This window comes from Amaranthus tricolor, chromosome 17, assembly GCF_026212465.1.
Source record: "Amaranthus tricolor cultivar Red isolate AtriRed21 chromosome 17, ASM2621246v1, whole genome shotgun sequence".
Classification (NCBI taxonomy): Eukaryota; Viridiplantae; Streptophyta; class Magnoliopsida; order Caryophyllales; family Amaranthaceae; genus Amaranthus; species Amaranthus tricolor.
The window spans coordinates 18,923,883-18,948,113 of record NC_080063.1 but is presented as its reverse complement, the minus strand read 5'-3'; the positions used below and the strand labels follow the sequence as shown (position 1 = coordinate 18,948,113).

The window sequence follows — 24,231 nt, the reverse complement described above, 5'->3', positions numbered from 1 at the left end:
TGGGATTATTTTTATTGGGTTGACTCATATACATTTAGTTTATTAACGTGATTACTTGTAATTTTAAAGTGATCAATTAGAGAAATAGGCTAATTATATGGGTAAGTCTTATGGTGCTCGTCTTATAGTGAGACGTTCTCATACAAAACATGTTGTTTACAAAAAGTGCCACTGCTTGGTAAAGTTGCAATTAAAGCAATGTTTAGTAGTGATGTGTGTAACTATTTTAAAACGTTACAATTTGGAGTGTTTCAAAATCAAAGTAACAGTTTAATTTTTTCTTTATATTTTTCTTTTGAGCAAATTATATTCCAATAATCATCATAAGTGCTATTTTTGCCGAATAATATTAATTTATACAGGTAATAAGACACTTACTTAAATATCCAATAACTTTAACTGTATAACTACAACTACGCACAACTCTAACTACATAGATAGATAGTATTAGTAGCTGTCTGCTACTCTACCCTACGCCACAATAAGTTTTTGTCAAGTGAAACTTACAAGTGTCAGCCCTACATTTGTGAGGTTCGAAACAAAATATTAATTATAGATTCCTAACTACTAACTACATTATTATGGACCCCTTAACTATTACTAACTATTAAAGCGTTGGTTTTTAAATATTTTTAAATGCGCTCGGGATACAGGTCCCTCTTGCTCCCATATAGGGTCGGTCTTGCTATTAGTCCATCTCGAACAATTACTCATGCACCTAATAAATTGTATCGTGTAACAACTACTTTTATCGAACAGGTCGAAACAAATAGTAAAACTTATTGAGAGGTTATATGAAATGATTACCAATGGCAGGATCATAGCCACGTTGTTGAAGCCCGCGATATTCTTGGCATAAGGCACAAGACTCGCACCAAAAATGGGTACAACAATCTGCACAAGTATCTTCTGGCATTCCATATTGTGCCTTCATCTTTGAACGATATGTGCACCAATATATCCATTGACAAGTAGTGAACATCCTTATAAGTAAATATAATGTCGCACTACCTCCACATGCTGCATTAATATAATTTCAAAAATTCATATTAAGAAAATACAAATATTCGGGTATGAAAATTTTATATATAATTGTTTTTATTTAAACATTTTAACATTTTTAAAATTCTACTTTATATAACATATATCGGTATCAAGGAATCAATATAACCATAAGTTTTAAACTAATGATTGAGAATCATCACACACGAGAATCCTATGAGTTAAAAATATAGGTGCAATACATGTCTCCTTTATATATTTGACGCAATTAATTTCACTTGAACTGAAAGGAGGAATGGGTTAGATTTGAAGACATGGATTTCTGTTACCATTTAAAAAATTAACTAATTTAACCAAAAGTTTAAAATAGTGATTGACTCTGATATATTAGGATATTTTTTTTCAACTCAATTTTCATTCGTACAAAATTTTCTCCAAAGTACAACTGGTACATTATAAGAGGTGCGTCAGAGTATTAAACATCAATTATGCCAGCCCATTTAACATAAATTCAAAATTATTTATAATTAAAATTATCCTTATTTATATATTTACATTGGTTTAAATTTAAATAAATAATAAATAAAATATACTACTATCCTTCGTCAACAATCTCTGCTATCCTTCCTAAAGCGATGCATGGGCAAAAACAAGTCAAGCAACCTTCACAATTATATAAAATTTTGTTAATTTTTATTCATCAATTAATAATATTGTGCAACCTTCTTTTATTTTTATCGCTATGTATTATTTTGTTAATATTTTTTATAATGATTAAATAGTTGATTTGTATTATGTTTTACATTTATCTTTTTTTACTTTTTGTTAATATTGAACTAATGACTTTGAATTTATTATTTTATAACTTTTTAAACCACAACTTCAGATTATTGATCTATTTAAGAAAATATACCACAATAAAGTTTAAATAGTTATATATTGTTTATCCATTTTCTTGATTTGCTCAAACTGTGTCCTTTTAGCAAATGCTATAGAACATATGGAATAGCTTTTCAGTTGACTATTGACTTTTTGTTTTGATTTTTCTCTCATAAATAGACAACCAAGTGACCAACAACAAATTCTTATCAAATATTTTCATAATAACTGACTTAACAACTAATAAAAAATTCTAATACTTTCAATTAGTAAGAAAAATCAATTAAATTAGCAAACAATCAATACCCAACAATAAATTGATAACTCATTTCCTTTTTAATTCCATTCAAATCAAATTCTAATAGCTCTAGACGCTAGCTAAAGTCGTTACTCCAACCTTAAACCCTAAACCTATATATTCATACAAGTCGTATATCTGATTCAAAGTGCACTAGTTGCTAATTTTAATAATAATTATTATTCATTGATTAATACTCTCTCCTATTCATAGAGAATGAAACATTTTTTTTTTGGCCAATTCACTGAAAATGTCTCATTTTTATTTTTACCATTCTTTTTTACCCTTTTACTCTTACTACAACACAATAACACATAAATATCAATACCCTTTATGGAAAAAAAGAGTTTTCCACCTACTTTTAAATTGTCTTCCACCCCTTCTTGATTTTGGTGTAAAACCCAAATGTCTCATTCTCTATGAATAGGAGGGAATATTATTTTTTCAATTTTTATTCTTTGTGTACAAGAAATATATAATTAATCTTATCAAATCTTTTCAACATATATTTTTCATTGTATCAAATAAATAACGTGAAAATAAGAAGGAAAAATTATCGTGAATAATACAACCTTTTGTTAATTTTTCTATAATAATACCAATTTCTGATTAACCATGAATAACACCAACTTATATTAGAGGTAATTTGCTAGAATAATACCAACTTTAGTTTATTAACTAATTACCTTTTTCTTGTTATATAATCTCCTATAGTTTGATTTTTAACATGTTAGGGGTTTTCTTGGAAAACACCTCTCTAAGTTGGTGTTATTCATAATTAATAAAAAATTGGTATTATTGTAGAAAAATAAGTAAAAGGTTGAATTATTCGTGGTAATTTTTCCAAATAAAAATTATAGTATTAATTAATGTATATTTTCATTATTGTAATGGATAATAATGTAAGAATAAACTCGATATCAATACATTATTGTAGAGCTCATTTTAGGACACAATAAGCAAAAAACTAGTTGGTAAGAACACAACACAAAAAAGGAATTATATTACAATATAAGAGATGAAAATCGTCTACAAAATATTTTTTTTTTGTTTTTTGATACACAACTTAAATATCTTTTATTTCGCAATGTATATAAACATTAATAGAGGTGCATAACGATAACAACATATTTGATATCACAAACTAACAATCAAAGAAAAAAAAATTGCAATAACAATAATAATATTTTATGTGTCAATTAACTTTTAATGTTAACCAAACAAAACAAGATACCAAGTATTAAAAACAAATGTTGCTTTGACCTATCGGTTCATACCACCTGGATTTAAAGGAGGATTAGCCAGTCCCGTTTGTGTATTTCCCCTCTCCATGTTACCAATCCATCCTGATAACAATTTATCATCAACAAAAATAATTAGGGGTTAAGTTTAAAAATACGAAATATAAAAAAGATACATGTAATAATATTTTTATTATAGGTTGAGCTTATTAGAAATAATAATACGGAAAATAAAACTACAAATAAAAGATGATGTTTGTAGTGTCTCCTTTGCGTAAGGCAACAAACTCCTTCCTTGTATGAATCATGAATCTAACGAAAACACAGTAGAGAAGATTAGTTTGCAACTATAAACGTCACTCGGAAATTTTGATATAGATTGAAGGCGACAACGATACTTTCCTTTTGTGACATTTCCCCCACAAAGGTACTTGGGTAATGATACCGGAGATTTACAACAAGATATAATCAATCACATCAACCGATTAGTACGAATCGATTGAACTAAATGATTATGTGTTTGTAGAGATCAAATTAGAAAAACAATAAAAGAGTTAATTACTCACTTCTATGTTTCAAGAGATTGAGAGAAAGATGACAGAATTTGATATTTCAAAGATATGAAATGATTTCCATGCACTCGCTCTTATTTATAGAATTGAAGTGACATATAAATTCATCTAAAACCATACATCAATAATAACTGATGATTATCAGTTATTATGATGTAAAACATTCATTCATAACAACACTTTACGCCATGAAACAAAGTTTTATACCACAAACTGATGTATTGTTTTAATGTGCTCGAACGAGCATAACCCAAAATACTATCTAGAAACTTTCTGACGCGGAAATTCCTAAGTGCTCGAACGAGCAAATACCAAAAACATCAAATAGAAGCTTTTGGATCAAACTGTCAGACCAACAAAGCAGTGCTCGAATGAGCAGGAGGGTTTGGGCTCGTGTTTTGGTTCCGTTGTTACGTTATTGCTTAGTCTATGCCTTAGTACATGTCTTAAGTCTTTGGATATGTCCTACATGCTCTAAATACTCAACAGAGTTATCCAAATTTATATTTGCCTATATTATGCTACTTATTTAGGCTATGTCGTTAAAATGAGTTTAATTGACAAAAATAAAAAAACATGTTAGTCAGTGAATTTCAAAAATTACAAAGAGAAAATAATTTTGTCTAATCACTACTTTTATGCATTGAGATGGAAAAAAAATTATTAATATTCATGCATATTACTTTATCTAAAATGTATCTTTAATCTATCTTTATTTTGCGTGTTTAAGAGAATCGATACAATAATATACTCTATATGTTATACATTGTAACATTCGACTTTTTTTGCACATTTTTTCAAGTATAATTGGAACTTTAAAATTTATAATACACTTTCTTAAAAATATATATATTAAAATTTTATGAATGAAGACGAATCTGAGTAATATTTTATCACATGAACATATTTTATTTTTTTATGTCGAATTCATTTTTTAAAAGTTTCTTTCTTTATGTATTGAATAATATTTCCAACGTAATCAACAATATAAAACGAGAGGATACAAAATAAAAAATAACATGTTAAAATACATACCAAGGGAAACATCATAACCACGATATTGAAGCTGACGATGTTCATGACATAAGGGTGACACCAAAAATGTGTACATAAATCTTTAATCGGTCTTTCTAGTATCCCAAATTGACGTCTCAATTTGGCTATTTAAGCACATGCATACACAAATTGAAACCCCGTTGCAAATCCAATTATGCTGTATAGAGCTCCACTTACTCCACATGCCGAATTTATTATGTTAAGGATAATTTCAAAGATATAGGGTGGGAAATAAAATTTAATTTTCATGTAAAATTTGAGAATCAAATCATTAAAACAAGCAGTGATGATTATAAATTTAACTAAGTATGAATTTTTTTTTTTTTAAAAAAAGGGACTGTGACACATTATACTTAAACTTTTCAACATCTTTATAAATTTTGGTTAGAAAAAATCGAAATAATTTATAGTTTATTATGGCTCTGGTTAAATGTTGATCCCCGAATCACTATTGCCAATAATCGCAAGGATGAAAGTTGGGAGGAAAAGTCTTCTAACATTATAAATTACTATTGTTGTATCAAATTATTATAGAGTATATCTATTTAATTATATTAGTTTAACTCTATATAAAACTAAAATTTTTATTAGTAAAAATATTTCATTACACCGATGATATTAAAAAGAGTAATGTTACCCGCTTAATAGCATCGGTATAAACTATTTGTATTATATTACAAAAATTGTTCTTATTTGAGACTACCTATCAGGAGACAATGCTAAATTTAGTTAAATAGTTCAATTAGATTAATTTAAATATCCATTTTCTATATTAAAAAATATATTTTTTTAGATTGGTCTGCTTATATAAAGTGTCTCACTATTCTTAGACCTTCTCATACAAGAATGACTTGTTATTATAATAATAATCACTTCATGATATAAGTTTTATCTAATTACATGATAATCCTCTATCAATTATCTCTGCATTTTGTCCAAAGGTAATGCATGGACACCAACATGTTAGAATGCCCGCACAAATCAAGCATATATGAAATAATGATGATTAATTAGATCAAAAAATCAAATTATGCATCGAAATAATATATTTTTTATTACAAAGAGTGGATGAGTTTTATAATTGAAGAATAATATTCCAGGTTGTTTAATTTTATTTTCATGAGAATTTCTCTATCTTTTACTTTTTGGTTTATAAATATATAAAATTTGCTTTTTAATGGACTTTTAACTTTCTAATTGTTAAGTGTATGTAGTCATCGAAATAAATTATCATTTACGCAGAATAAAATATTAAAGGGGCTATCAAATTATAATTTTGTTGTGAACGGGCTATTGTAATGGTAAAGAAACAATAACAAAACAAATGCAAAGAACAACCACAAAAACAAATTACAACAATGGAAGATGTATGAGGTATCTAAGGATACCTCCCCCTCAAACAAAGTATCTTATCATTAATATAATCAATAATGACTCACCTTACAAACTTCAAGAACAACTTCTCAAAGCAAAGATTGAACTTTTGATGTCAATCTCCCTCAAATACCCTAATACAAGTGGAGAAAACTCTTTTGGCTAAAATCCTAGTTAACTCTTAGTATTAGGCTCTCTCTTAAACCCTAATGAACTCCTAAGACCCCTTATATAGTCCCATGACATATTAGGTAGCCTTGGGACTAATAGTTAAAAGCCCAAACAAAACCGAATACAACACATAAAAGCTTCTGTTTGCCCGCAGACCAGCCGCTCGACCGAGCGTGGCATGCTCGACCTGTCGAGTTAACTTCCAGAAGCTACTGGGTTCTTGCTGTATGCTGGCTCGATCGAGCTCCTCTTGCTCAATGGGTCGAGTAGCCTTGAAGTCCTCCCATTCTTTGTGTCTTCTCAACATTAAGACACCCCAAATCATTACCAACACTTTATCAAGTGATCAAAAACGTATTGCTCCATGTTTCAATTCATGCTCATCAACATTCTCAATAGTGCAAGTCATTGAGTAAGCAACGAGGTAATTGAACTCACCTCAATCAAGGTGAGATTTAGAGCTTGACCCAACATAATTAACCTTGACATACTACATTTTTTCTAAGGGAATTAAGTACAAATTATAGTTTATAGTGGGGCTAGACACTAGCGACGTTGTCCCAATAGCGGTACGCTACAAGTCAATTGCTAATAATTAATTTTTACGAAACATTTTTATAATAGCTAATTCAATAGCTAGTTATTTAACAGTTGGAAAACTTGTCAAAACCTTTAGTTGGTCAAGATAATCAACAACAAAGATAATCACAACAACGAGTTGCTAAACAGACCATGAATGTGCATAGTAATTCAATTCAAATCATCCAATTCAAATTATTCGATATCCATATTTAGAACTAGATATTTGTCCGATTTTTAAAAAGAGATAATTCGAATCGAATATTTAAATTGGATACTTAATCCATCTTTTAGTGACATCGGAACGTGGTTTTATTATAGAAAAAACAAATATTTGAATTGATTCGGAGTCCAGATTTTAAACACCCCTGATACAAACCCAATATGTTAATGGAGTGTTACAAATCTTTATTTTCACCTATATGTTAAATGATCGAGTATTAATACAACATTCTATAGATTTGAAAATCAAAAGATTTATATCGAGAATATCTTAAAATATGTTATATTTTGATCTGCTTTGAATCTTTGATAACATCGGTTAATTTAACACTATAATTACGGGAACTTACAGTGATTAATATCGGACGTAATCAACGGAGCATACACTGCCGGTTGATCATTTTCCGGTGAGCTTATCGGGATCGAGGCGGCCGACTTCTCCATGGTAAAACTATCACAACTCACAAGAAAAATGGGTGATGAATGATGATCGATGTACAAATGAGACCAAGTATTGGATTCTGTATTAATTAATGAATCAAGTTTAATTTGCTTGGACATTTTTAATTAAATAAATAATTAAGTTAATTAAAATCTAATTGATAGTGTTTTTAATTAATTAGTTAGTTGAATACCACTATTAATTATGTTTGAATTGTTCGTGGTTTGTTGAATTATATACTATAACAATTACTCAACTACTCATAATGACCTCAAGTAAACGAATGTTATAATTATAATACACAAGTGCTTGTAATGGTAATTTTATAAGCTATAATCATACCGAAAATAACCCCACATATTATTAGGATGTGACAATTCGTCAGATAATCTCACCATGGCCTACTCGTATGGACACGAGACACCCATGGGCTCGGGCCCACAAACCCACGGGTCAATAACATTAACTTGCTCATATACTAGGTGAGGTTCATTGATTCCCAAAATCCTATAGTAATAGGAGGATTAGCTCCCCCAGTATATATGCAAGTCCACAACTTATTATTTTATCGATGTAAAATTTTGTCGCATATGTGAAGTATTTCCAATACAAATAAGCTAACTAAGGTTTGGGGAGTTTAAAATAAAAACAAATTATATCCTTATCAAAAGTGATGGATAAAAAGGTTGTAATTTATGAAATTTTCGTTTCAGTAATTTTTCGATTTCATATTACTTTTGCAATGAATGATAAATGATGTGATAAGAGCTGGATGACAACATAGCATATACTTAACGTACCATATACATTTCAAACAAGATGAGTAAATTATGCCTATAATCCAAAGTCAAAATTTCGAATATAAGCAACTTTAGTCTTTAGTGTGTGATCTCTAATGACGGAATACTCAATTCAATCAATAAACAGATCCACGATCTCATGACCCTTTAAGAATATTTGAAATAGAGATTGTTTTTTTTTTGAGTTGAGTATAGTAAGTATCTTTTGTCACGTTCGGACTTTAGTTTGATTTTCACGTTAGTTTTATGATTTTTTTCCCCATTAGGTGCACTAAACAAACTATCAGCTACAATCCCGAAATTGTTTTGATTTCACTTGTAACACCCTGATTCTATTGGACTACTAGTGAATATCTATAAATGTTGTAGACTAGCCCCATAAACCAACACAAACATTTTCAATGCACTTTGGCCTCATTTGTGTGCATTAGGAAAAAACTTTCGAAAAATGTATCCATCATAAAATTGTTCCTTACTAAGCACACTTAAAGAAGATGAACCTTGTTAAGATGAGTAGTTTATCAATTTTTGTTTTAAGCTCAATTCAGAGTATCACAAGATTGTTTTTTTTTTTCCAAAAAAAATCACAAAACGAAATTAACTGAAAACTTGATACCGATGCTTACCTAGTAATTTTGGATCAAACTAATCATTCATATTGTTTCGATATTAAATTAAACCAAATATATTTTTTTTAGAGAGAAATTAAAGAGATAAAAATATTGAATAAATCAAAAGTATTTTTGGAAATTCGATTTATAATAGGTAACAACACAACACAAGGGAAAAAATTACAACGAATATGAGAGCCCTACATTTTATGGAGTCGAGCGAGCACTGGACCCATATCAAGAATTCAAGACATTAATAATAATATTAAAATTCTAAAAGAACGCAATTTGGGTACCATGCCCCAAATTGAAACACACACCAAAATTCAATTTGGCGCCATAATCACCTCCAAATTTCCCCGAACAATTGAAAAATCCCGCCTTTAAATTGAACCCATCATCAAATTTGTCAGTAAATATACAATACAAGTATACAACAAATCTCTCAGCATTTCTTCTCTTCTCAACGTCAACTTTTCTGCAGAACCCACAAAAATGGCAGTTTCTACAACTCCAGTTGCTACTGCTACTGAAAAAAAGAAGGAAATGGAAACCCAGAAAGAGGAACTTCAGAAGAAGTTGAAGAGGAGTAAAGATCCTGGAATTAGGGTTGTTGGTGGAAGGATTTATGATCCTCAGAATGGTAAAACTTGCCATCAGGTATGAATCAATTCCATATTTTTTTGTTGAGTTGGTTTTTGGTTGATGGGTATGGTTTGACCTAGATTTGATTTGGTGGCATTTTGTTTAACATATATTTGTATTAGGGTTTATGAGTTAACTTCAGTTTGAGTAAGTGATGAAAAGGAAAATCGTAGACATTTGATATTAATTTTTCAGTTATTTTGTGGGACTTTGCTTAAGCTACATTTGGATTAGGGTTTTTGAGTTCTTGTTCAAAACTTTGACCTACATTTGAATTAGGGTTTTTGAGTTAACTAGCTTTTGAGTAAACGATTAAAAAGAAAAGCGTAAACATTTGATTTTGAAGAAATTACTTTGTTTAATCTACATTTGAATTAGGGTTTTTGAGTTAGCGTGCATTTGCGCAAGTGATAAAAGGAAAATCGTAGACATTAGATTTTGAATTTTAAATTACTTTGCTTAACCTACATTTGAATTAGGGTTTTTGAGTTGACTAGCATTTGAGTAAATGATAAAAAAGAAAATTGTTGACATTTGATTTTGAATTTTAAGTGACTTTGTTCAACTTTTTTTTTATTTAATTTTTTTTATGTATATATCATCTATGGTAGTGTAGGTTTAAGGAAGATAGATTACCTAGGACCTTATTTGGGTAAACAATATTGCTCCAAGCCTCTAACTTAGACAATACCTTGTTTAGTGTTTTTTATTTGTTGTGAGTTTGGACTAAAAAAGGAAGAGAAAAAGATGAAAAAACAAGAGAAAAATAACCAACACTCAAAGCAACACAATGCAAGAACAAGACCAAAAATACAAGATTTTAATGATGCCTTAAGGTACCCTTCTCATAAACAAAGATTTGTATTTTTTGATTACAATAAGAAAACACCTACACAAGCTCACTCTCTAAAGCTTACTAGAACTCCAATGCAGTTTCTCTCAAACTATAAGAAAACTTCTCTTACAAGGCTTAACCACACAAGTTTTCTTGCACTTTTCTACCTCTATAGACTTAGGAAGGTATGTAACGTATATTGAGCATTGTTGTCTTAAACATTCTAGAGGCCCTGAGCGAAAAATCCTATATAGGCCCTTAAGTAACATTTTATAAACTATTTTTAGTTTAATTAGTTACTAACTTCCCTAATAAAACAATTAGTAGGTGATAGCTAACAGAAATGCAAATGTTTGTATTCATGAACGGATCTAACATATATTCTACTACATTTCCAATTTTTCTTTTGTGAATGATTACTTGAATTGTTTAAAATTTCAATAGCTAAATTGAACTTTTTACTTGTCTTTGACCATAAATGGCTAAATGCATATATGTATTGGGATTCTCATCATTTTCAACTGCCATCAAGCTAATATATTCAATCACTAGATTAGAATACAACCGCTTATAATAGCACAAAAATCAAGCTTCCAATAGCTTGCTCGATCGATGCAACCACTTTCTTGATCGAGCAAGAGTTCCTAAAACCTTCTGCCAGCTTCACGTAATGCTACTCACTTGATCCAGATCTCTGCTTGGCTGAACAGTCCTATTTTCACCATGTTTCATTTCTTCTCTTTCTTCATGCTCATGGAATGTTGTCTGCTTCGCAGTTTAGGTCAGGGCTTGAAAATTGTCAAAATTGTAAAAAATTTGAACAATTTTATAATGTTTAAAATGATTTTTGGGCTGTTTATTCTTTGTATAATACCTTTTTTTACTAATGTTTTTGGGTGGGCATTGTCTAATCTTTGTCAACACATAGTTTTGCCCCTCAGTGTCCTATCTATGTCAAAAAAGTTCTTATGATTATCATGTTGCACGTTTATGTTGAGTTGATAAAATAATTGAGGTTCTTAAATAATGCATTAGATATTAAGCAAGTTTTGGGAGATGAAATGAAAATGTGCATCTTTGGGTAGGTTAAGAAATCCTATGGTGCTAACTGCAAAGTTATAGCTTGTGACTTGGGAGATTTGTAATTTTTCTTAAATGTAAGAGAAGTTCATATGTTGGCTTATGGATTGCTAACATTGTTTACTATTGGTTGTCTACTATTGATGCGTATGATGTTTAACTCAATGTGTGGGACTCGCAATAGAAATATTCAAGTGGTTTTACGAGTAACTGACCTCTAGGTGATAGTTTGATTTTAAATCTTTGTATCAATGGAGAGTTCTCACAATGGCTTCCTCTTTCTCTTGATTCCGACATAAATTAAAATGAACACCTCAAATGTTTTAAAGGTAATTGGATCTACAGAAGTTATCTATGACACTAAGTTTATGTATAAATTGAGAGTTTGCATACATTGGTTTCTTCTTGTTGTGACCGTTCCAATAAATGGTGTAATTGTTTTTGAAGTGCCGCCAAAAAACCATGGACTTCACTGCTGGTTGCATGAACATGAAGGGGAACAAGCAGTGCACTATAAAATTCTGCCATAAGTGCCTCCTAAATAGGTATGATTGTCAACCACTATTAAAGGAATTGAGGTAAGCATGTCGGTTACTGTATGTTAATTTCGTGTATTTTTTTTGTTAATTAGATATGGAGAGAAAGCAGAAGAGATGGAAGCTCTTGGTGATTGGAACTGTCCTAAATGCAGAGACATATGTAACTGCAGTTGTTGCAGGTAAATTTTTACCGATGTTCATTCTTGGGAACCAGGGTATTTGTTGTTTACTGCATTGATATTCATCAACACCTGCCTTATGTGTCTTGAGGCAGTACCGGTTATGTGAACTTCTATATTTGCAACTCATGACAGGAAGAAAAAGGATCAGAAGCCTACTGGTATTCTCAGCCACACAGCAAAGGCAACTGGATTTTCCTCTGTTTCAGAGTTGTTGCATGTCAAGGGTCCTGATGTATGTCAGGAGTTGATTGTTAAAAACAAGGCGGCTTCTTCAATGAAATCAACATCATTAACTGAGGTGGATTCGATGACCATTTTTGACATTCTATAGTTAAATGAGATTGTACAACTGTTGTGGACTCTAACTTGAGACCTGTTTTCTTATGCTGTGAACACATTGTTGGCAGGGATGTGCTGTGGTTTCTCCGAAGAAAAGAGGGAAAGAGAACCTAGATTCCAATTCTCCAGCTTCAAGCCTTGATGGCAATAAGATAAAAAAAGCCAAGAAAGAAGTAGTGAAAGAGATCAAGGAAAAGGTTGAAGTTGCTAAAGAAAATGGTGTGTGTAGCCCCAGAAAAAATATTGAGAAGATTTCTCTTAGAAGAAGTCCAAGAAAATTCAACATACCCCAAGAAGTAACTAAAAAGCAAGAAGTTGACAATAGCCAGAATATTGTGAAGAGCAGTCCTAGGAAAATCAATGCTCCCCAAGAAGTCCACGAGAATTCCACAAAAGATACTAAGGAGAGAAAGATTATAGTTCAAGCCGAGCCAAAAGTGAAGGCTTGCAAAATGACTGATCATACTGTTGTGAATGTTGTCTTGCCCCCTAACAATATGCTGAATAATGTTGCCAGTATTGACTTACTTCCTGAGGATTCTGGACATGCTTTGCAATTTCTGGAATTCTGCTCTACTTTTGGGGAGGTAACTTATGCAAAATTTCTGGCATTCTGTGTTGATGAAATGATTACTTTCTGCTGTTTGCTATGTATAAGTACTAAAATTGTTGCTTCGAATCACTGTCACATGATTCACTAATGTGAATCGTGAATAAAAAAAGGATTGCGGTCAGTTTTGGGATATTTTAGGGTCATTTTGAGCAAATCGCAAACTCAAAAAGCGAACTGTCGAATTAAGTTGCACTGCTTTGGATCTTTTGTTAACACATTTATGTTGAAGTTATCCTAGTCCCTAGATTATATGACAAATAAGATTCTAAATTGCTTATGATTGACCAACAGTGTAGGTGCATTTGTTGATCTGTGTCATTGGCAAGCCTTCTTTTTCTTCATAGTTTGCGTCCACCAAAAGTGTCTTCGGTTGTACATGCTCTTATTATGTGAACTTATCTGTTTCTTCTTGTGCTTCTTTCACATGTCTCTTCTGTGTTTGGATGAGGGTTTGGGCTCAAAGTGATAATTATAGTAATTTTTAACGTTTACAACATGTTGAAAAGTTCTGATAAACATTGTCCCATCTTTCCATTACTACAATGCCATTAGTGGCTCCCACCTAGGTGAGGTTTGGAAGGTCAGACGTAAGCAACCTCACCTTTATTGGAGAAAAAAGAGATTGTTTCTGAATGACTCTTGATAGCAAACATCATTTGTAACTTCATATAAATAAGTGCACATGATTCTGATAGACATTGTTCACTGCTTATTCTCCCTGCATTTTGGCCTAGGTTTTGGACATCAGGAAAGGACAGGCTGAATCTGTATTGCGAGACATAGTGTGTGGACGGAAACGCAGAGGAAAATGTTCTTCTGCTGTCCAGTTTCTAACCCAGTTATTGTCTTTTATCCTGAAGGATGCGGATGAAGAGGAAGAGTAAGAATTTTCATCTCAATATTGCCAATCAAGTCCTTTGCCCGAGTAATTAGTTAACCTTCCTTCTTTCTCTGCAGATCAGTTAACTTAAACCCATTAAATGGTAAAGATTCTTGGATAAATTCCCTCAAAAGATGCCTCGATGAATCTGAGCTTGAATTGGAGGATTTCCCGGAGCATTGCCTTAACAAAGGATCTGATGGATATGAGATGTTAGAAACCTCACAGAAGCTCAAACTTCTGTGCTTTCTCTGTGACGAATCACTTTCTACCAAGTAAGTAGAGTAAGTTATTTATATTCCAATACTTTCTAATAAAAGATTACTAACTAATGTATCTTCACCTCTCTAGAGATATGAGAAATTGGATAGAAGAACAAAATTTGAAGCTTATTGAAACCGAAAAGGAAGCAAAGTCTAGTCTTAATGCAGCCAAGGAAAAGGTATCTATTGGCAACTTAATGATAATAGCTGCTGAGTGAATTGTACTAAACTCTGGAACGTCTGCAGGAAAAGCAGGTAAAACACAAGCTGCAAGAGAAAATTGCTAAAGCTGTTATTGCGAAAAATGGTGTACCTCTTACCATCTCCGAACATGATGCTATCATCTCGAAAATAAGATCGGAAACTGAGCGTGCACGTGCAGAGTTATTGGAGGCTATGGAATTGATGCCTAAAAGTATGTCTTTTCCGCTTTGCCCATCTCTATATCTAAGCTTGTAACTGCTTAATTTATGTCCCATAGCTTTTATGCTGGAAATTGGAACTCCTTTCTCGTAGATATTATGACTTTTTTTGGTCTTATCATAGACAATAGATCTACTTTGATATTTCTATCATCGAGATCTCAAAATCACTGCATTGGTTGCTTTACAATTATGGTCTTTAGATGATAAATTTCTGTTCGTTAAGTTATCCGTCATTAGAATTCCCGGTTGTTTTCTATACTTCAACCTTTAGGCTTTTACGAGTTCTTCATTTAGAAGTTATTTGTGTTTGAATCACTTGCATTGCAAAAATTTGGATTTGATCATGATTATCAATTGGATACATGATAACACGTAATCTGGTGACAATATTGTATGTAGAGAGACAAAGATCAGATGCTGTGAGGACAGAGCCAGTGTTTATAGACGACAATGGTCGTGCTTTCTGGAGACTAAAATGCTATGGCGACTCGGACATACTACTTCAAGGTTGTTTTACTACTGAGAATTTGTATTCTTACCATAAAATCTTCGTTGCCTTTTCCATATAGTACTTGTTAATTGTCGTGAATGTTTAGTTCGGATCCAAGCTGACTGCTGAACATCGTTTGATTTGCAGATTTTGGAGCTCCAGAACAAATTGACTATAAGGATAAATGGTCTACTTTTAATGGTGAAGATATTAAAGTGGTCGAATCATATATTTCTTCTGTAAGGTAAAACTTGCCTTTTTGCTTACTACATCAAAAGCACTCTACCAAAATGTGTTATCTCATATGCAGTTTCTTTCTAGTACTCTCGAGTCTAAGTAAGCATGTTAAGTAGACAAGCAACGTAGCTTGGTCTAGTACCGGAATCCTACCTTGAGATCAATAGGTCACATTTTCGATTTTTTGGTTTGGGTCTTTGGGGTCGGGGATTTTTTTTTACCCTTCCGCCACTCCCATTTCTTGGCTTCTAAAGGTGGATGCGCTTGAAGAGTGCAAGCATGCTAAGTTCCGTACTATAGGATCCTTCGTCTTATCTAGTATTTCAATTAAGCAATTGTGTTTCTAAATAAGTGCCATTCCACTTCAAGGTCTAAATTTGATGCCAACTTCAAATTTTGCGGTTTTTGCATTGCATCAACCTAGGTAGGGCGAGTATGTGTATGAATTTGGTGTGTAGTGGGCGGATATGGGTATAGATACGGGTATGATTATGTTGTGATTAACTTCTAATCAATATGACTGCATGAAGCATGATTATGTTGTATGATTATGCCTCTTACTCAATATGACTGCAGGCTTAACCGGCACAACCGTATTAAACACTTAAGTAAAAGAAAGACGAAGAGCTATTCAAACCTCGACATAGGCTTAAGCTCCGACGATGATTCAAACATCTGCAAAACATAATATCCGAGATGCATTCTGGTCTTACTCCTACATCTTGCTCCATTATTCCTCTGTAAGTAAACCATTTCCCTTTTATTAAGCCTTGATTCGAAAAAGCTTAAAAAAAGTAATTCAATTTTGTTGTTTGAATAGTCAAATTGGGTTTGGACCGTACCATCTTCTAACTGATATAAGAGATGAACAATTATTTGATTAAGAACGAAAGTTACGTCCTAAACCTTCTTCTGATTCCTTGGTAGTTAGATGGTTCAGTAACTGTAAAGGATCCGGTTTTCATACAGTTTTCAACCTTCAAACCCTTCTCAATACTCTGCTGATGTGACTTGTATAAAATTCAGCAGGTAGCTGATGATGATCAACACTATTTTGGGATGACTTCTAATTGTTGATTCTTAGTTGTAAATCGCTGTTTTTAGTCGAAGATTGCAAATCGCTAATCGTAAATTGTAATGCTTAGCGGGGTGTTACAACGTTAGGATTTAGTTTAGCGTTTTCGTATGATTGTAAGTTACACAGCCAGTTTTTGTGTAGGTTTTCTGAGGCTTAGAATTGTGTGGGAAGGTTTCCCAACTAATGATGTATGTATGAATCTTTGAAACTTGTATGAATCAACTTCAAGCTATTTCTTGGCACCATACATTTTGCATCAAAAATTACCATACACAAATTGTTAGTGTTACATGTTTTATCGAGTCATTTCTTATATATTGGTTAAAGAATTCAATTAAAAAAATTATGAAAATATAAATTCTTTATTTTGCTACTGTTCATCGTGTGTCAATTTCTGACCAGGAATGCTTGTTTAAACTTTAAGGTGTGTTACAAATTAAAAAAATTTGTTTGTTCAAAATTAGTTAGCCAATCATTTGATACAATCAACTGATAAAATTAGTCACTCTAATTAGCTTTTAGTTATTGCCCAACATTACTTATATTTACATATGATCCTTTTAAATTTATCTAAGTCAAAACTACTTGTTGAAATTGAGATAATAAATAGTTATTATTCTCTTAAATCATATATATGTACTTTAATCTTACTTCTTTCATAGAAAGAGAAATAAATTAATTTTAATAAAAGTACAATTTAATTAATTATTTTCTCACTTTTCTTATAATGGTTCCAAAAGCAGCTCCATGATGATAATGGTAAGCACCCATTAATTTGTCTGCAAATACAAAGTTGCCCTAATTTCTTCTTGTTCTTGTGCCCATTTTCTTTTGTTCTTTTTGTTTCTTCTTCCGCTCTTGTTATTTTCACTCCCACCTGCATATTACACTAAAAAAAGAAAAAATAACAATTTATTAGCTTTTTCTGTCAATTGCACCCCCTAAGTTACAGGCTTTTATAGAAATATTAATTATTAAGAAAAAATTAAATATAAATATATTGTAAGCATATATCCATGAGACGTAAAATAGTACTCCCTTTGTTATTGTTCAAAAATAAATTTAATTATAAATTTTTTTATTAATTTGTATGAAAATACGTGAGATCTTAATATATTTTTACATACTAATTATCAACTTTTTATATCTTTTAGAAATTTATAATACATTTAACGTCTAGTCGTAATTTTTAACCTTTTATTTGAATTTTTTTTAGTACATGTTAAACGAATGATTTGCCTAAATGGAGTTGAAAAAGAAAATATGGTGTTTATGTCATTATCCTACCCATTGTATCCCACTAATAGAAGAACTATGGAACAGGGTCTGGGGAGGGAAGGACGGCGGCAACTCATACCCATAAAGGAGAGCGCGATCAAAAGGAGTCTCTCGGCTTGAAAAAGATAAGAAAGATAGGAGACGTAGCTACACGGGAAAGATAAAAAAAATGCATATAAGTAAAATAAAGAAGTAGAACCAACTACAAAATAAAAGAGAACAAAACTAATAATAAAAGAAATGAGAGATGCAAGATGACAAAAACACCAAAAGGTAGTCTAAGAAGACAATCAGTAGTCTAAAACATGGATATGTCGCCTCCAACTATCCCTATCCCTAGTCAGACCCTCAGAGAGGTTTAACTCATGTAAGTCAACTTTTATTTGCTCTTTTCAAGTTTTCCTGGATCTTCCTCGAACTCTCTTACCCTCTACTGTAATGCTTTCTACCCTCCTCACAGGGGATGCGAAAGTCTTTCTCTGCACATGTCCAAACTACCTCAATCTATTTTCGCGCATTTTTCCATAAATAGGGGTTACCCCTAGTTTGTCCCTAAACTCTTGGTTTCTAATACGATCCATCAATGTGTGCCCACACATCCACCTCACCATATGCATTTCTGTAACTCCCATCTTATGTTCAAAAATCTTCTTTACAGGCCAACATTCGCTTCCATAAAGTAGGACATGTCTGATTACCCGCCCGGTAAAATTTTCTTTTTACCTTGCTTGGGACTTTCCTATCACATAGCATCGTGGTGGCTGCTCGCCACTTGAGCCAACCCGTTTGTATACAATGATTTACTTCTCCGTCAATCTTCCCAACCCTTTGAATGATCGATCCCAAATATTTTTACTTGGTCGTACTTTTAACAACTACTTCGTCAATGTACACCTCTGGTTCTCCTACCGGTGATGTCTCACTAAAGTCACAGCGCAAATACTCGGTCTTCGTACGACTAATGCGTAACCCTTTACCTTGTAAAGCTTCCTTCCACTCATCCAATTTATTACTAACCTATTTTAATTTTGGTTTGGAGTCTTCCAAGCTTATTGTGAACCAAAAGAATACTAGGTCTAAGTAGAATTAAAAAATAAAACAATATATTCTCTAGTCTTCACTAAAAATTATTTTGTAAAATAATTTTTTATAGAGGAAAGAAATTTAACCAAATTTATCTGAATTTGATTTGGAAACTTCAAACATAAAAATTAGACCGACAAAATAACTAGTTTATACATCATATTACATGTGATACATAAGATCAATTATGATACAATAATATAGATACAAAATCGCAACAAAGAATTAAAAGTTAGCTTTCTCCTTTATATATGTCTAAAAATATGATTTAATTAAATGGGTTAGGGGAATTTAGAAAAGAAAAATTAGGATTGCATGGGTGAAATATATAGGACGACGTTAAACAGTTCACATATTTATCTACTTTATTAAAAAAAATTATTCCCAATAAAAACAAGGAAAATCTGACAAAAATATCAATTATAATTTATCTACTTTATGAGAAGGGTGCACCAATTATAAGGATAATTTTGAGTTTACCAATACTAAGAATTTTTTTGAATTGACGAGACATAGTTAAAATTGTTATTAGCAATTTTTCTAAAAATAAATCAACGTCCAATAATAATTTTATATCCAAATGTTCATTATTGCTTTTCTTCTTTAGTTTTTACTGTTAGTTTACTCAGATTGATCCAAGTCTCAAATGCATCAAGTATTTGTGGCTAGCTATAGAAATATGAAGAGAAGCAATTTTTACTTTTTTTCATCGCAAATCGAAGATACTTTTAAATATTCTTCAATCTCTCAAAAAAATATTTCAATAATTGTTTAAGCTCACATTAAGATTTGAAAGTTCCAAACCAAGAATAAAGTAGTTTAGTGTTAAACCTTACTTACATAAGCACTATTTTGGAAAAAAATTTTCAATAAGCACCAAAATAGGAATTTTCTTCTTTATTAACTCTAACTCTAGATAGGCAAATCATTCATGTTAAACTTATTAACAATTTATATGAACATTTGAATCAAGTATGTGTATGTTTCTCTTAAGGTGGGGATATTTAACAGTTTGCAAGCACCTTGTAAGTTAATCCCTTTCATTTTTTTTTATCTTCTACATTATTATAACGGGTAGTTTTAAAAGTTCTTCCACTTTAGAATACTTTCTATTTTTAGAAAGATTTTATCCCACTTTTACCCCTTAAAACCCCCCTTTTCTTTTAATGTATCCCTTTTGTTTTATTTATAATTATTTTCGCTCTCATACTTTCAATACAATCATTACTTCACACTACTATTTAATTAAAATAATACCCACTATAACCTCATACTTTCAATACAATCATCATTTCACACTACTATTTAATTAAAATAATACTCACTACAACCCAAAGATTTTATCTTCCTTAATATGTGTGAAAAATCCAAATTGAAAAATAAAAAAAATGGAGGAAGTAGCACAGTGTTGTGGACCAAATTCCAAGTAGTATAAGGTCCCCATTTTATTAAGGGCACTGTTCTACTTGAGTCATGAGTACACCTTAAGATTTAAGGACACTTCCCTATCAAAGATGGGCATGAGAGAATAATTAAGAGGAACTCTTAGTTCTTGCTCTTGAATCATGCCACTTTTAAGGAAAAAAATAATTTATTTAATTTGCTTAATTTTTTAGTTTTTGAGAGATGGTGATCATAAAAATTAAATATCTAAATGATTTGAAAATATTTTTTATTAATGACAACCTTAAAAGCAGACGAGTAAGCCTATACATAAAACATCAACATAAAATTAAAATAAGAATTAGGGCTAACTATAGCATGTTCATGTTTGAATTTTTAAAATGAGTCTATTGTTGTGTTAGTTTTAATGTTTTTTAGTGTTTGCTTTATCTGAGATAAGATACAAACTATAACATACATAAAAATATTTATTTATTTGGATTATTAGTGATTATATAAAAATTTAATCACTTACATTTTTAGACAAATATAAGATTTGATCACTGTTGAAGATAAAAAATTTTAATAGTTGAGATTAAAAAATAAAGCAATAAAATGAGCTGCAATATATAAGGGCTTGTTGTCATGGTGTTAATAAAAGTCGTTGGGGGTATGTTAATGAATTAGTCTACGAAAGAAACACAACTTAAAAAATTCAAGGACTTGAGAATAGAACAAAAGATAGAGAGACTCGCTCCTCTTTCAAAAATAGACACAACTCTGTTGAAGAGACAATTATCTCACTTGCAAATATATTTAATTTGGCCTACTTTTATTATAATTTATTATTAATTTCAAACCCAAAAATAAAAATTAATTATAACTAGCATAAAATACATTGTCACACTTTATATTGTAACTTGTAAGAGGTAAAGTGAATATAATGCAAATAAGAGGGGGAGTATAACATACCACTTGTTTAGGATTCAACTTAACAGTAGAGGTTGAATTTTGAGTTTGATCACAACATTTAATCATTCTCTCTTTAATTGAAGGAGTTGATAATAATGTAGGACTTGGACTACTTGAACTGTCTTCTGTAATTAGGCTACTTTGTGTTCCCACATCTCTTATCTTACATCCAACTATTTTCTTCTCTTCTTTCAACCCAAAAAATAAAATAAAAATTTAATCACCCAAAACATAACTAGTATGCTCCAAAAATAAACTCATCCTTAAACGATTTTTAAATAATCTCATATATTACACGTATCTGCTAAAAATACAATATATCCAATATAATCTTCACTTTTAATTTCCGAAAATCTATATCTTTCTTTATCTAGCTAGGCTGATTACATTTTCAGCGGATACACGCAATAGGCGATAAATATTATTTGAGAATAAAAAGTGAATTTATTTTCAGCAAATAAATAAGTCTGATGATTAATACCATTCTTTTTATGTATCAAAAATTTGATAATTACTTACCTTGTCCAAGAGAAGGAAGTTTAAGAAGTTGTTGTTTAACAAGAGCCACAGGAGGTGGCTTACTATTAATAATAGAATAAACAAGAGGGGCAGACATGGTAACTCTACTAGCCATGTAACTTCGAAACGACCTCCCATTAAGCGTTTTGGCAGATAAACATTCCATAGGAACTTCTCCTGATATTGGATCGCGTATATATCTTTCTGCTTCATCCCATTTTGAATTTAATACAAACCCTTCTGGTGATAAACATTCCCATACGTATCCTGATTTTGCTTGTAATGCTATTTTTCAAAATTAAATTAATTTTAATTAATTAATATCAGTAAATTATTATGTTATGTATAATCATATTGGAGTAATTAATTGTGTAGCTTAGGGATGGAAAATAAATTTGGAGAATTTATGTACCTTTGAGTGCTGTGGTGAATGAATACGTTGAAGGGTCAATCTCATCTGCATACAACAATCAAGTACAATGGTTATCAATTTACAATCCCATCTTTAAAAAGATGTATTTTTTTTATATATATTATAATCTTAAATGATCCTAGTCTATATTAATATTAATGGGTTTGAAGTTCTTTGATAAAAAAACGGAAGCTAACATAATAAATGATCAGGGGTTCGAATCTCATTTATCTCTCATCAATAAGCATATATTGTATCCACACTTCTAATCCAAAAAACTCTCGTAGTTATTGTCAAGTTAAGTTGCAGGTCGATGCCTTATGATACATTATCCAACTAATTACTTAGAAATTATTGTAAACTTTAAAGTCGATTTTTAATTAAAGTTATTCTTAATAATGAAAATCTGATTTATTGTTAATTAGAAAAAAATGATATACAAAGTCGTAATTGATATAGTATCGATTGATGTGTAGTTTTGTAATTAATTTGTAAGTTACCTTTGATTTGATAGCCGGGGGAGGAGGCGGTGCTAGAGATGGTGAAATTGGACGTAAAAGATGACCTTGATTCCTCTCGAAAGCTTTGAATATAGGAAGCCGAATACCTTCTTGAGCTCGTATTGTCTAGGCTGATTCGCGCTCGAAGATGCCAGTCTTTTAGGTTAAAATCTTGGTCCTTATGGTGTTCGGAGCCTAGAGGAGTGCTTTCCATGTTTGGGGTTTTTAGTTCAGTGTTTATTTGCGTTGGTGTGTGTAGTGTAGTGTAGTGTATGAGGAAACAATAAAGGGAGTGAATGTGTAGGATAATATAAGAGAATCCTCCTCAATTTTACTTTTGTCCAGCTACTAAAAGGCGGTTTTTCCATGGGAAATTGCATTGGGTTCAAAAATAATGGTCCTTTTGAAAGTGACAATGATGATCATAGATTCATAATGGTACATCTTCGTTATATTTATAGTTGCTAAATCGAATGCAACTACTTTAGAACACAAAAACTATATAGAATGTCTTTTAACTATATAACATTAGTCTCTTTGATATTCCAACATAGACATTGGATACAAAGATCAAAAATACTAATGGAAAAACCGATAATATGTACTAGATGGGCAAACAAATATAATACTCAATTAATTAATAGCTAACAATCTTTCATCAAACAATCTTATAGGGCAATATCAATCATTATTGTCTAGGTGGTCAATCTGGTCATAGAACAATAACCATATGTTTGATGAAGTTATAAAATAAATAATAATCTCATTTTTTTAATAACTAGTTCGAGTTTTAATGTAAAATAGTACGAAAATATTAAAAAGTTTACTCATATATAATCTCACATCAAAAGATTAGATAAATATTGACTAACATGTAACCATGATATTTCACTCTTCTTATTATCAATTAATTTCAGGATGAAACCTTAGTAGATTTGTGTGTAGTTAAACCTCTTATTTGGATGAAATCTTATTCTGAAACCTCAACAATTAACTCAATATCACACGTGCTTTTATATACTTGCTTTCTTTCAAAAGACATAATTCCAAATACAACTAAAATTAAAAAAAATAATAATAAAATAAAATAAAATAAATTTAATGAAACGAAGTAGTTTTAAATAAACATTTATTTTGTGAGAGTCATGACTTAATGGTATGCATTTTTATATTTACAATATTTCCTTATAGTAATTGGAATTTGTCAAATTTAGTGTTGTTTCTTGGAACA

At 31.1% G+C, this 24,231-nt stretch overlaps 2 protein-coding genes across 5 annotated transcripts; one reads left to right on the top strand and one right to left on the bottom strand.

The window, feature by feature from the left end:
- Window positions 1–9,402: 9,402 nt before the first annotated feature.
- Window positions 9,403–17,156, top strand: LOC130804126 (uncharacterized). Of its 2 annotated transcripts, none has more exons than XM_057668457.1 (13): window positions 9,403–9,907; window positions 12,255–12,352; window positions 12,439–12,525; window positions 12,661–12,826; window positions 12,936–13,454; window positions 14,215–14,360; window positions 14,438–14,635; window positions 14,712–14,802; window positions 14,870–15,038; window positions 15,448–15,555; window positions 15,686–15,782; window positions 16,352–16,515; window positions 16,802–17,155. In XM_057668457.1, the coding sequence occupies exons 1-12, from the start codon at window positions 9,743–9,745 to the stop codon at window positions 16,461–16,463; spliced, it is 1,956 nt and encodes a 651-aa protein (XP_057524440.1). In that variant the 5' UTR covers window positions 9,403–9,742; the 3' UTR covers window positions 16,464–16,515; window positions 16,802–17,155. The 2 variants fall into 2 exon arrangements, with proteins under 2 accessions (XP_057524440.1, XP_057524441.1); XM_057668458.1 differs by having other exon boundaries at window positions 9,505–9,907; window positions 16,805–17,156.
- A 282-nt stretch (window positions 17,157–17,438) lies between these two features.
- LOC130804128 (uncharacterized) lies at window positions 17,439–23,361 on the bottom strand. Of its 3 annotated transcripts, XM_057668461.1 has the most exons (6): window positions 23,001–23,361; window positions 22,501–22,545; window positions 22,089–22,373; window positions 21,570–21,757; window positions 18,211–18,278; window positions 17,439–17,742 (listed from the first exon to the last, which is right to left on the bottom strand). In XM_057668461.1, the coding sequence occupies exons 1-6, from the start codon at window positions 23,212–23,214 to the stop codon at window positions 17,721–17,723; spliced, it is 822 nt and encodes a 273-aa protein (XP_057524444.1). In that variant the 5' UTR covers window positions 23,215–23,361; the 3' UTR covers window positions 17,439–17,720. The 3 variants fall into 3 exon arrangements, with proteins under 3 accessions (XP_057524444.1, XP_057524443.1, XP_057524442.1); XM_057668460.1 differs by lacking the exon at window positions 18,211–18,278 and having other exon boundaries at window positions 21,570–21,754; window positions 23,001–23,359; XM_057668459.1 differs by lacking the exon at window positions 18,211–18,278 and having other exon boundaries at window positions 23,001–23,356.
- Window positions 23,362–24,231: the final 870 nt, after the last annotated feature.